Source organism: Dipodomys merriami, unplaced genomic scaffold (genome assembly GCF_024711535.1).
Source record: "Dipodomys merriami isolate MVZ:Mamm:240054 unplaced genomic scaffold, mDipMer1.0.p SCAF_2, whole genome shotgun sequence".
Taxonomy (NCBI): domain Eukaryota; kingdom Metazoa; phylum Chordata; class Mammalia; order Rodentia; family Heteromyidae; genus Dipodomys; species Dipodomys merriami.
The window spans coordinates 102117264-102131783 of record NW_027203381.1 but is presented as its reverse complement, the minus strand read 5'-3'; the positions used below and the strand labels follow the sequence as shown (position 1 = coordinate 102131783).

Here is a 14520-nt window from a genome sequence, read left to right as displayed (position 1 = left end):
TTTTTAATCTACACATAGAAAGAAAAATCATATTTTAATAATTTTTAATTGACTGCAGAGCTTGTGTTAACAAGATAACACAGTCTTTTAAATTACTATATCCAAGGACATAATTTGAAAAGAGCAATTAATCATAGTTTGAAAGTGGCAACATCATAAAATTGATGATAATTGTATTATTGTCATTGATTGCTTCAAAATATATAAATGCATAATTCATGCATTTTTGTTCACTGATTAAGGGAATAAATGACCATATGAAAGTACCAAAATAAATGCAGATGGACAAAAATATTTGACAGGATATTGTGATCAGAATAATTGAGATCAAATAACTTTTACTGACATGACTTTATCTATCTCCTCTTCATCCTGAGGTAGAGCAGTGTACTTGATGGTTAATTATAACCACACCTGTGAGCACTAATACTTGCATAAGTAGATTCAAAGAAGACTAAGAGTCTTAGAGAGCTGATATTTCCATGGTGACATATGTGTGTAAATATAATATATGTGACTTGTATATATGTACATTTATATATGTACAATTTTTAAGTGATTCCATGATATGTGATTGATAGAGTCTACTTAGTATGTCTAGAAGTTTACTTGTCACATTCATTGTGAACCCATGAAAGAGACAGAAGAATGCAGGAAAAAACAAACACTGACTTTGCTTCCAAAAAGAATCATCACTATTGAGAACTTGCCTTTCTGGTTTCACTGTGGGGGAGAAAAAAAAAATCACATACTTCTTGTTCATCTAATAAATATTTCAGACCCATGGATGCATAATTAGTGCAGAGGCAGTCCCATTTTAATGTCACAAGGTGAGGTAAAGGAAAAATAAAACCACTTGAAGTTCTAAGTCTGTTAGCAATGCCTTCGCTGCAGGCTGAGTCTATCCACACAATAGATTAACTACCCTCTGTGCATACTATATTTGCACAGCCCTTCCTGTTCTGAATCTAGACGGAGGCAGTCATTATCAGTGTCTGTGCCTGGGTGATTATTTTCAAGCTCAGTACTACCCACCCAAGTAGCTGTGCCACTGGCTTTCAGTGAAGCCTTATTACTCTTAAAAGAGCAATTTGGTTGGTTGCACGGCTATTAGGATCACACAGGCAGCCTGAAAGCTGTCAGTACAACTGCTTTCTCATCTTTATTTTTATTTTTATTATTTTTTTCCCCACACAATCCTGACATCTTTTCTCTTTTCTGCCGGACACAGACATGACTGTTTGTATCATTTTCAATCAAGCTCACCCGGAACGCTGAGGAATATATTCCCACTGAAAGCAAAGTGGAGAACAGAAAATTATTTTATAGCTCTTGGAGTAGCAGCAGTGCTGACTGCGTACTGAGGAGCAGGAGCAGGAACGGGAGCCGGAAGAAATGTAGCTTGGCTCAGGGCTACATCAGGGAGCTGCTCCTTCAGCTGTTAAAGATGGCAAAACAACACCTTCCTCAGGTTTTTCAATGATTAGTGCTATTTTTAAAAGCAGGAGGGAAGAGGATGTGAGATACTGTATGAGATTCACTTGTGGAGATGTTATCATCAGAGAAAGTGGGGAAAATTTCTAGGCTTGAACTTCTCTTCGTGTTGATGCTTTTCTCTGGACCAACTCTCAGCAAGCTGACCCGGACCCCCTGGAAAGGAAAACCTTGGAAAGGGGGTAAGTGATGAAAGTTTTGTGTTAATGATCTAAATGCATGGGGAGAGTTTGTAAGGTTAGTGAATGGTAACTTGAGAACAGCTTAAAGGGATAGGAACTGTTTGTCATTGAAATCGAATTTTTATTTCAGGAAAGGGTATCTGTGTTGTAGGTGGCTAGGAAGAAGAGTTTCTCTCTCTCTCTCTTACACACACACACACACACACACACACACACACACACACATTGATATAAATATATCTTTGCAATTTTGAGGTTGCTGGGCTTTCAAAGTATGGCCATGACTCTTACCAGCAGGCAGATTCTCAGGCCAGATGCATGCTGCTCTAGTTCAAGGATATGTATGTTATCTTTAGGACGCTTTATTGTGGTTTTTAATGAAATAGATTTGAAGGTGCGAGGTCCTTGAATCATTGGCAGATTCTGTGAAATGACCAGAGGGATTTTAGGAAATAGAATGCTACCAATACTTCATTTTCTTAACTGATTCGATTAGTGTCCATGTGCTAAGATAAATTATGCTAACTTGATTGAAAAACTAAGCTGAATGAGAGAAAGCTTTTTAGGACTTTAGGAGCACTGTAATTCATTTTCTACTGCTTGCACAAAAAAAAATATTAGGAGATGGGGAAGAATTTTTGAGACTTTGAACCTTTCTTTTCATAAAGTTCAGTTGGTTCTGTTTTCCTTGCATGCCATTTGTTTGAACCAGACACAAGTTATCGAGGTTTGTGTTCTGTGAATGGAGTCAGCCTAAATGATGCTGCAAAAATAGCTCAGGAGAGACTTTGTGGACAGACTGTCTATATTTTAGGGGAAAAAAATCTTGAAGAAGGATTTCTGAGGAATCTGGCTTTACAGAATACCTTTTCTTGCATGTTTTTATCTTTGCTTTAGTGAGGTTTTCCAGTCTCCACCCCCATCCCCCACACCTTCGCTTTACTGTGAGAGTTGTGATCTAGGTTAAAGAGAACCATGAATGTTAACAACAAGTTTTAATAATTTATCACAACATCTCGGCAGGATTGTCTAAATACCCCAGCCCTTTCAGTTTGATCCTGGTTGTCTCTCCTTTTGTTGTGTGAAAGACATTACAAATCTCCATACTCTACCTCCTCGGGAAAAGTTCTACCAGGCACTTAGTTTGGGTGAATGGTATATATCCACCCAGAGGAGTTGTAGGGCTAGTGGTCATGGGCTGTGTAAATTATATCACCCCATTACTGGATTGCAATTGTTATTTTTGTTAACCTGCATGTCAGCTTTTCGTTGGTTTGGGTGCTAGAGATGCCTGGTGTTACTATGTCTAGGAAGCTATCAGAAAGGTTAACTTGTTATTTCGCATATAGGTTTTTCAAAGACAGTGGGTACTTACAAAGTGTCGAAGTTTAATTTTGTGGGTTAAACTTCAGCTCTAGATCTGGAGCTGCAGTGAGAACATTAAATAGCTGCAAAGTTTTTTTTAAGAAAACTTGTTAATCTAGTAAAAATGCTTGCCTGTGGTTCCTAGGCATTTATTCATTCCACACAGCTTTAGATACAGATGCATTGGATTTCATTTGTAAATCAGGTCTGAAATGTTTCATCTTTGAACATATCACTACTTTTGTCCAATGTTCTCTAACTAGCTCAGCTAGAAATTTGCTAGCTCTGCTGGATGATGATATGACTCAGTCAAGTTCAGCAATAGGCAATCATAGCAACATATTTCATTTATTGTTAAAAGAGTCTCACATATTTTGGAAAGGTCAGGCAAGTTACTAGAAAACTTTTAAGTGTGTTGAATGTACTTTAAAATTATGTCCTTTTTAGTGCTTCTGTTTATCACTGTATATTCACTGCATAAATATGTTCCACTGACTTGGAAGTTCCTGCCATGTAGCTTTGCCTTGATATGCATATGTACATGTTGTAAATATTTATTTATTCATGAGCTTGGCTATTGATGGTGGTGTGTTATCTTTCAGTGAGTTGTAAAATTCTGTCACTTTTTTCTTGGCATATTATGCAATTTTATAAAGCATACTTTGATGATTTTTTTTCAGAAAGTAGTAGACATTTTATTATTTTTTGAGATACCTAGCAGAGGTATGTATGAGGTAGGGCATGGAACGAAGATGCCTTTTAAATTTTATGGCTAGAGGTACGGGGTCAAAACTCACAATTTTAAAGAAAATTGCTGTACATCTCTGACTTGTTTCACATCAATACTAATTTGAGCACACTGATGTACTATTTCTAAGAATCCTGGGAAAAAATAACAGTAGCAAAGCAGCAGAGTTTTCTTCTGAGGTGTTTTTTTTTCTTGTTTCTTTTTTTTTTCACATTGCTTATTGCATTTGTCTTAATCTGATTGAGCAGCTGTCAACCTCCATATGGCCACCTGCCCACGCTGACAATTTCCATTTTTGTTGTATTAACTGGAACCATTATTCTGGGAGAAGAGGTTATTTGGGTAGGGCTGGGGAGTGGCAGCATCACAGCCCAGTTATAGCTGTGGATTTTGAGGAATGGTGGAAACAGCACGTGGCCAGCCTTCACAAAACAAATGTCTGCAAGCTGACTTGTTAGAACTTTGGGTGAAAAACAACATGCTAAATATTGTTTGACTACCAGGATAGTTTTTTAAAGCTTATCAATGAGCATGAATCACAAATATAGGTTAGTAGGCCAGGAAGTTTTCTCTGAGGACTATGCTTTTCTATGTAATCACATCCTATGAATTCCTAAAGGGAATACAGTGCTTTACCTGATCAGTGCAAAGCATAACATAAGAGATCATAAGAGTAAATTTTTGTGATAAACCAACTGGAAATTCTGTTTCATTGTCACCATCTTCATTTAAAGAACCTGATTATATACATGAAATTATCTATACTGGGAAGATGCAAAGATATGAACGGCTTCATTCCAATGATCATAACTCTACAGAGAACTTTAGATTCCAGATTGTCAGTATGTGTAACAAAAATGGAATGTATGTATAAATAAATATATATATTACATATAATATATATTATATTATATAGCATATAAACATTTAAGTATATAAGTATCTAATATAAGTATATATATATATATATATATTTAGATTCCTGTTATTAACAGAAGGTAAACTCTATTTTAAATATGATATTGTAACAGTTGCAAATGAGAGGTAAATAGAAAAATCAGCATAAAACTTGGGGTAGGTTAACACTCAATAATATAACCAAAACTTTTCTCACTAAAATATTCCTCATTGAAAGTGAGAGTTGCTGCTGATCAAATGAAGTGACTGGCCAACTCTTGTTAGTCCTTGCTGCATCATCATCATCATCATCATCATCATCATTTGACCTTGATTCTATTTGAACAGAATCCCAGTAATGTCTGTTGAATTCTCACAACCATCTCAGTTAGGATGTAGGGGTTAAACTGTGGGAACAGAATATGAAGTTCTCAATGCTCTCAAGCTTTTCTCATATCTTCCTACTTGTTTTATCTCAAATATCAGAGATAATGGTTGCCCTTGCTTCTCCTTGCTAAGCAAAGAAAAATATCTCTGGCAGTTGTTTCCCTTTGTGAATTATTAGAATCAACACATACAATGACTGAGTTGTTTTTGTTCATGGTGGGTTGAAACATAGGTATGGTGCCCTTGTCTTCATGTCTCATGTAATTTATTGACAACCAATTAGGAATTGATTAAAGTTTGTTGAAGGATTTGTCTTTAAAAGTGAAAACTGAAAGAAAATCTAGTTGATGCTGTTTATTACCTACAAGCCCATTATTATTGTGTTGCTTATGGTTGCTTTTACCCTAGGCTTCTGAACTCATGAACAGTTTACTTTGTTTTAGTAAGCATCACAATCCAATCCAATGTATCAAAGAACTTGTAATATGAACAAATCAATGTTTTAATAATAAAAGTTAAACATTTCACTGATGATTTATTCTGTCACAAACACTGAAATAACAAGACTTTGTTGTTTGGAGAAGCATTACTGGTTCTTTGATATTTTTCTGAAATCACTGCTGTCTAACAGCAATAATGCTAGCCCCAGCTCCAATTTCCCCCAGTTACAAGCTCAAAGTAATATTACACCTTTCAAAGGTATGGCACTCTAGATTAAAATACATTTGTCATTTTTTTATAGTGCTGACTTGTGTTGTATGTGTCTATATCTTGCTTACCACTTTGTGAGTTATTTGAAGAAACTTCTGGTTAACAGACATTATAATACCTTAAGAGATATCCAATGAATAATAAATAACCCATGTATATTACATAAAAAACAGTAATAACACATTCTGTAATTTTACATGTTAATTTCAAGTTTCTTGAATATTTGTAAGTAATTTTTATTCATTATCACAAAAGTTTTACTATATCATTTCAGCATTAAGTTGTAAATTATATGAAGGCAATTATAGTAATTATAAAATTTACAAAAATCTGTTTTGTATATATAAAAAGTAGCACAGTTAGAGAAAATCCTGGGAGAAAATGTGGGAGGGGTGACACTGTAACCAATACCTAACTTATGTAACTCTAACCTCTCTGTATATCACATTTACAATAAAGGTAAAAAAATAAAATGTAAAGAAAGAAAAAAGTAAGCAACACTGTTGCTAAAAAATCATTAATTTACAACATGCTTAACAAATACATAAAGATTTCTTAGAAAATCTGCTAGTGTTGATTAGTATTATTTGACAAATACCATTTGCTCAATTGAGCATATTTTATGCATGTGAGATTTTGACTGGAATAAAATAGATCTTGAGAATAATTTTCTTAATTACATAAATTATTTCCTTGCTATTTCTTATCGACATCTATTTTGTATAATTTTGCTCAAATTCACAGCTTCAATTTTAGCCTAAAACTTTCATTTTAATTACCTAATTCTTACAAATACGTGCTTATTTTGCTATAATTAAACTAACCTGAGATTGCATATACTATTTACTAACTGCATTTTTGTAAAATGATACAAGAGGAAAAATTGGAAAGAAGCTTTGAAATACAGTCTTTTCATACTGACTGCTCTTAGTGTGAGGAATAGTGTACTATCAAAAGTATTTGAAAATTATTCTTTAACATTTACTTGAAAATAGAAGAGCTATTTTCATCAAGAATGGTGAAGACTCCTCAGATGTACAGACTGTTTTGAAAAACAAACATTATTTCAAGATCAATTTATTATATGTGCAATAACATTGTATCTGTGGAAGCAATATCTGAAAAACTGCATTAGCTAATGCTACTTTTAATAGTTTTGTGTATGAGTTCATGTATTTGTTTATTTATTGGTCCCACTACCTCCTCTTTGTTACTTAAATTCTACACACCATCAAACAAGCAAAGCAAAACAAACACTGAGGAATTAAATAAGAAAGTAAAGATATTTAAGCAAGTAGACTTTTAAAGAAAGTAACAGGTTATTTAATTTTTAAAAAGTGAGATAAATTGACAGTAATGAAATGCTCAGGATATATTAATGTTGGGGTTCATGAATTCATAGTTAAATGGTGTCAGCATTTCCATTATAAGCTACATTTTCAAAAGGTTTACAACCTAGCCATAAATTTTTAACTTCAGAATGGATCACGGATAATATTACTGCTCTGTCAGAGAGTCATTTCATTTTCTTAGGTTGAAAATTGAAACCGTCAATCTTCAAGATTATTTGGGCATTAAGAAAATAGGGTAAAATAGCTAGACACAGTCTCTCACACCTCTAAGCTTAACTACTCATTAGGAAGAGACTCAAAGGCTCATTGTTCTAGGCCAGCCTAGGCTAACTTTTAAGAAGGCCCTCATATCTACAAACAAATTAAGCCTGTTATCATGTGTCTTCTCTGAGCTATGCAGGAAGTTCATAAGGAGAGAATCATAAACCAAAATTGCTTTGTGCATGCACCTGAGATCCCGTTCAAAAAATAACTAAAGCAAAAAGGTCTGGGGCATGACTCAAGTGGTAAAGCATTTGCCTAGCAAGTACAAGGCCAAGTTCAAACTTTAGAACACCCCTTAGTTGCAAGCCATATATAGTATTGTTATCTCCACAGACTTTGTTACTTGAAAAAAATAAAACAAATTAAAAACTGATGAGTTTATATTTTTAAATCAGTTGAAGATTTATATGAATCAAATAGTGAGGTGGATTGTTAAAGATCATGATATTATTATGATATTATTCACTGTTAATGTCTTTAATTAAGAAAATAAAGTCATTCAAAGAAGAATATTTGTGAAAGAAAGGTAACAAGCACATTATATCTAAAGGCAATTATGTCTCCAGAATATTCATCATCACCCACTTTCACCTGCAAGTTGGATGATGTCTTTTAGCTATTCAGTCCTTTTATTCCCTCTACAACCTAGCATTATGCAGGACTGAAATATATGAAATATAACTAAAAAAATCCAATTCTAGATTGACAGTATAAAACTCAAATAAAAGACCTAAAGTCCCTAACTGATACCTTAAAAATACCACTCCACTTTGCTAAAGAAAAGTAATGTGTTTACTGATTCCATGATAGGCTTTTAAAATAAGCAATGTATTTGTTAGGTATTCAATCTTGGTCTATCAAAGAGAGAAAAAAACCTACTATTACCATATATTCAGGAATATACCCTTCAGTAAAATGTAACTTATGATTTATAGCACTTTAGTTTTGTCTTTAGGAAGAGAGATTTCTTTTCTCTTGGCCAGAATCTTCAAGGAATGAGGTTATTAAGAATAGAATTAAAGAATAGAATTGAATATTAGTAGAATATTAAGAATAGAATTAAATTTTTCTTGATGTAATTTCAGAAAAAAAATGTGTAAATACCCAAAGTATATTCTATTCTTATTTATGTTTTGGATATCACACCAAGCTCTCAATTTAATTTAGTAGAAAATTGGGTAAGCTCCATTCAATCTGACCTTCACATCATTAATTAATTTCTGGGTAACTTGGGCTGATTTCTAAGGTTGTAGTGGGGTATTATCTCCTCCTCCAAGTGGATCTTTGCTTTCAATATGCAGAAAATATTTTTAATTTCTGTGATATCTGAAATATGGGGATAGCTGAAGACATCTTTCCTAAAGAATTACAATATATTTTAAAATGCAAATTTCAAGTTATCTGGTTTGGAGTTTGGCTGTGGGAGGATTTAGTCTGTGAACCAGTCTATATCTGAGAATTAGAAGAGGAAAAGAAAGAGCTGTACCTGATATAAGGGAGAAATCTTATCAGTTGATTTCTTTCAACCTAAGATGTGGTTTAAATAACACATTTCATTTCAAATTAATTAATAGTAATTTTTGAAGGAAGAGATCAAGCCACTCCACACTACTTTTTGTTCTAATTTTAATGAAATTTCAATTATATCTAAATGAATTAGCTAGAACTAAATAAGAAGTTCAATTTTTTGTTTTAAAAGTTTAATTGCATATAAAGCTAAGCCTATGGAGTCCTTTGTAGAGATGTTATATTATCCAATTTATTATTGTGTAGAAACCAGAAGGAAAACATTATATGTATTTAGTAACAGTAGCTATTTGAAAGGCTATACCTTAAATTCTTATCTCCACATAAAATACTAAATGAATAACCTGCATGCCTAAACAGAGAAACTAATTTCCTAGTATTTTTTGAAAACTTGAAAGAGCAAATGAGTTCATCCACTATGATTAATTCATGGCTCTTGCTAAGTTGCCAGAGTACGGTATAGACATTCATTCCTTTTGTCAATGTATGAAGAGTTCAGCACTTAGGTTATTAGCAGAGAACCTACACATGCTCAGAAGAATCCTGTTCATGTTAATGTCAAAAGATCTTCCATGAAAGAGGTACTTATAAATCTGGGCAAAGTCCAAGATTATGTTTCTGGAGACAGGAGCACATCATAAAATCTCCAATGTAATAGCTGGCAGATCATAAAGAATGTATTTGAGGGCCTCAAAAGCATAACTGTAGCTCCTTCCAGAATCCGTAGAAGGCTGAAGATTGCTTTAGCATAACGAGTACAGATGTTCATTTAACTAATAGGATGTCTTACTTCTGGTTTGAGACTTCATGGGCCAAGAGACACACACAGGTATTTGAGTTGAGTTTGTTGATCATTAAATGTAATGAGCACAACAATGCACTGCTAGATTGTGATGTTCACTGATAATATACTAGCACCTGAGGTCCACAAAGATGTAATGAAGATAATTTGTTTATATAAACCAGGACAACATACACTGTACTATTTTTAAACATTTTAGTTCATTTGCTGTCTCTACACACTGTGTTTATACAGTACAAGGGGAAAGTAAAACCTATATATCCTTTCATTGCCTAGATGTTTAAAGGGATCAGAAAAGATCATCACAAAGACATATTTCAGAAAAATATCTTGTGCAACCTATAAACTGTAAATGCAGTGTCTAGATTTACTTTTGATGGGTAAATATAACAGGGAAAACATTTCTGATGGTGAGAGCTAATGACAACAGGAAGGTTTGTTCCCATATGCATAGACTGTTTGTATATTCTAATTCAAGAATTTTTCTTTCCTTTTGTGTTAAAAGCTCTGTGCTAAACTCTATGACATGTAATTCCTTGTACTGTTTAACTTACTACTTGCATATCTGTAGCTGTCCTGTGACAGCTTTGTCACAGGACAGTTACAATTTGACTAAGATTTTAAGATTTTTAACCAGGAATCAAACTCAGGGGTCATCAAACTTTGAGGGCCAGTCATTAATTCTCACTGACTCCAATAGACAGTATGTTGAGAATTAGTGGAAAACAGTGGCAGAGTCATTGAGAATCAGGATGAATATACCCTCAGTTTAAATAGGAAATAGTATATTTTTTGTAGGAAATGGTAAAGTCTTGTAGTAGCTGAAATATTTAGAAGACAATATATGGCACCAGTTTCTTGGATACAGTAATTTTCAGCCCTGTCATCCTGCAATGCATCTGCCTTGTTATAGTCACAAAATTTATTTTTGACACCTTGAAAATGAAAACAATTATAAAGAATCCTCTTCTAACATCAAAGATCATGTTGTAGTGATCATCCACTTTGTCTTACTAGGTTAATCTGTGATATTGTTGTTACTGAAAATGATCCCACTGCCAACTCTTTATGTGCTTGACATAGAATGTGGAGACAAATTATCCTATTAGCTGGTTTATCTGACAGTTCTAAACAATCTGAAACAAAACATTTAAGAGATTTTTTATTGCAGCTACAAATTGGTGTATATAGATTCATACATGTGTACTATAAATTAAAGAAAATTAGTGTATAAATGTATGTATGCACAAGCATCCTACTTATAAATAGTCCACCTTTTTAATTGCTGCATTTAACTGTGAGTACATATCAATTATGTAATTTGCCTCACTTATAACTTAGTTATCAGTTGTAAAGTGTATATTCAGAGAAGCTTTACAGAGTTATAATCATGAATCTTGAAGCTTCAAATATATATTTGAAAATAAGATTTTAATAACATAGGTTATTGGATGATTTTAAAGATTTACTGTTATACTTTTAAATGCCTTATATATAGATAGATAGATAAAAGTATTGCTTTATCCTTCTGTTTGAAGACTGATATGCAAGTGGATACATATACAGTAAAATAGTTTTAAGAGTGGCATGTTTTTCCATAGGAAAATTTTAAGTAATAATTTTTTTTGGATGCTTGTGGGGCTTGAACCTTGGGCCTGGGGGCTGTCCCTCAGCTCTTCAGGGACAAGGAGAGTGCTCTACCACTGGAGCCACAGCTCCACTTCCAGTTTTCTGGTGGTTAATTGGATATAAAGAGTCTCACAGACTTTCTGCCCAGGTTAGCTTTGAACTGCCATCCTCAGATCTCAGCATCCTGAGTAGCATGAGCCACTTGCTCCTAGCTTAATTAGTATTTTTGAAAGGATAAGATGAAACTGCCCCAAGTTATCTTACTTGTAACTTTAATGTGAATTCAATTTAATCTGGACAATGGAGAAACAAATGATCAATAGGCTTACAGAAATACATGTAGCTGGGCACCAGTGGCTCACGCCTGTAATCCTAGCTACTCAGGAGGCTGAGATCTGAGGATCTCGGTTCAAAGCCAGCCCAGGCAGGAAAGTGAGACTCTTATTTCAAATAAACCACTAGAAAACCAGGAGTGGTGCTGTGGCTCAAGCGGTAGAGTGCTCACCTTGAGCTGAAGAGAACAGGGACAGCGCCCAAGCCCAGAATTCAAGCCCTACAACCTACCGAAAAAGAAAAACCCCACATATATGTATCCCATTGGAAGATTAGTTGCTTATAATTTTCATTGCAACAGTTTTATTTCCAGTGTCCTGAAAATTCATTGAGAGGCAATTAAAATAACTTTATGGTACGTTATGTCCCATTTGCTGAGCTTGTTGGAGGGTATCATCAATACCTATCATCAATCAGCACCAACTGTAATCTATATTCACATGTCTGCCTTTTACTAGTGGATTCTGAATGTGGGTTCTTTGACATTTGTGATTCTAAGCAATCCCACATTGGAACAAAGAACACAGGGTATGCAAGCACAAGTGGTAGTCTTTCAATAAATATTTTCTTCAGAAAAAAAAATACCCTCAGCTTTCAGCTTTTATTATTAGTATGGACACACACATAGAAATGTTAAATCCCTAATGGCTAATAATTAGCATCTACTGAGTACTGCTTAGGTGCCAGTATTTTGTTTATTGCTTTCCGTGCATAATCTTATTTAATCTTATATCTTTATACCAAGCTTTACTTTTGCTCTTATGTTGCATCTCAAACAGCCAAATCTGAATTCTTTTTTCTCCTTCATTTGAATTCATCAGTCTGTATTTTAGGCTCATTAAAGATGCAGAAAAATGTGAGATACATATTAAAATATACTTCAGTTTTAGCCAAATAAAATGTAATCAGAGTTTGTTTTTCCAATAAATAAAATTCTAATAGCATAGCTTGTTTAAAATAAAAACAAATCTATACAATATTAGGAAGATACGTGTAGAATACATATTATATCGAAAAAATAACAAACAACAACCAATCAAGCTTAGGTAGTCTGAGCTTATCATTCACACTGGTTAGATAAAATTGGGGTATTTACAAGGGCAAAATTAGAATTGAATGTGCACATCCAAAATTCAATGGCAAAGAAAAGTTTCAAGCTGTTCCATATAGAAATTGATTTTTAGATTTCTATGTAGTGTATGACATTATAAGTTCAAATTAATTTCAAACTTTTAAAATTTTTTCACGTTTCTTCATGACTCCATACATGTTTCCCAGGTCTGCCTTGTAGCACTGAATCTTAAAACGCTTTTCACTCTTCATTAACTACACAGAGAATAGCACTTAACTGTGTGCATCTTGAACTCCACTCAATAAAAGTTTCAAGAGATAAGAAGCTTTTGCTATTTCAGGGTCACTATTGGTTTAAATAATACATAGGCACCAAGAAACAGTACAAATTCTACTGAGAATGTGGGCTTGGCTTTAATAGATTTCTTTTCCATCACAGTTCAGCATGGGACACCGTTAAGCCTCCCGCCCCATAGAATGTTTTGGGTTACTTTTCCGCTCCCACTAGAATCCAATAGAAAAAGAGAAAATGGAAGATGAAACTCGAGTACTCACCAAGGTACGTTGAGCTGTCAAGACTTAAACATTAAACATGAAGGAAAAGACCAATGTAGTGATGGATCATGCTTGTAATCCTATCTACATAACAAGTTGAGATTTGAGGATCCTGGTTCAAAGCTAACTTAGGAAGAAAAGTCCATGAGACTGTTATCTCCAGTTAACAAGCAAAAAGCTAGAAGGGAAGCTGTGGTGCAAATGGGAGAGTACTAGTCTTTATTCAAAAAACGAAGTAAGTTGTGTGCTGGTGGCTCATGCCTATAATCCTAGCTACTCAGGAGGCTGAGATCTGAGGATTATGGTTCAAAGCCAGACTGGGCAGGAAAGATGGTGGGACTCCTATCTCCAATTAGTCACTAGAAAACTGGAAATGGCGCTGTGACTCAAGTGGTAGAGTGTGAACGGTGACCTGAAGAGCTAAGGGACAGCACCCAGGCCCAGAGTTCAAGACCCATGACCGATCAAAATAAAAAAAAGTAGTAAGAGCTAAAGGCCCTGAGTTTTAGTCCTGGTACTAGCATGCACATGCACACGTGCACACACACACACACACACACACACACACACACACACACACAATTCATTGTGAAGCTTCACAAGCCACAAAGAATATAAAAAAGACTAAAGAGACATGATCCATGATGTTCTTGTACAATGATGTTCTTGTACAACTAATATGGTGCCTTATATGTTACTTAAGTGGATAATAAATTTCATTATTTAAAAGTAATGCGGTTACAATTTAGGATGATTTGCAAATGTAACTGAAAATGGGTGTTTTTGAAAAGGCAGGAAAATAGACAGGGACTTTGTTTCTCCTTTAACCAATCTGCAATTGGTAGAATCTTTTAAACTGCCTGATCACGTCTGTTACATGCTGATTCCTAGACATAGTGATTTTTAAGGAAAGTCTACATTTAAAACATTCCTGAGTCTAGATATGATTATGGCTATTTTTTAAAGTTCATGAAAATAATAGTATTTGTTGGATACGTAAAATAAATTTTGAGGGTAATTGCATTTTTACCCAAAATATTCAGATTTAAAAATTATTTTTGTAGGAAAAATGAAAGAAATATAAATAAAATATATAAATAAATATGAAAGAAAATGAAAGAAAAAATGGAATTATCTTGTTACCTTTATGATCTGAGAATGTGATTTTTTTTGAAAAAATTAATTTAGTGACTATAGTAATAT

At 34.0% G+C, this 14520-nt stretch overlaps 1 protein-coding gene across 10 annotated transcripts in view; it reads left to right on the top strand.

The window, feature by feature from the left end:
- Robo2 (roundabout guidance receptor 2) overlaps positions 1–14520 on the top strand; it is a 1450478-nt gene that overhangs the window by 306007 nt on the left and 1129951 nt on the right. For 3 of the 10 annotated variants that reach the window (XM_070030463.1, XM_070030462.1, XM_070030461.1), the window contains exon 1: positions 1051–1676. The exons of 1 other annotated variant lie outside the window; for it this stretch is intronic. In XM_070030463.1, the coding sequence (XP_069886564.1) occupies positions 1550–1676 (127 nt within the window). In that variant the 5' untranslated portion in view covers positions 1051–1549. Of the gene's footprint in view, positions 1–1050; positions 1677–14520 lie in introns of those variants that run through there. 6 more of the 10 variants (XM_070030472.1, XM_070030467.1, XM_070030471.1 and 3 more) reach the window with 3 other exon arrangements.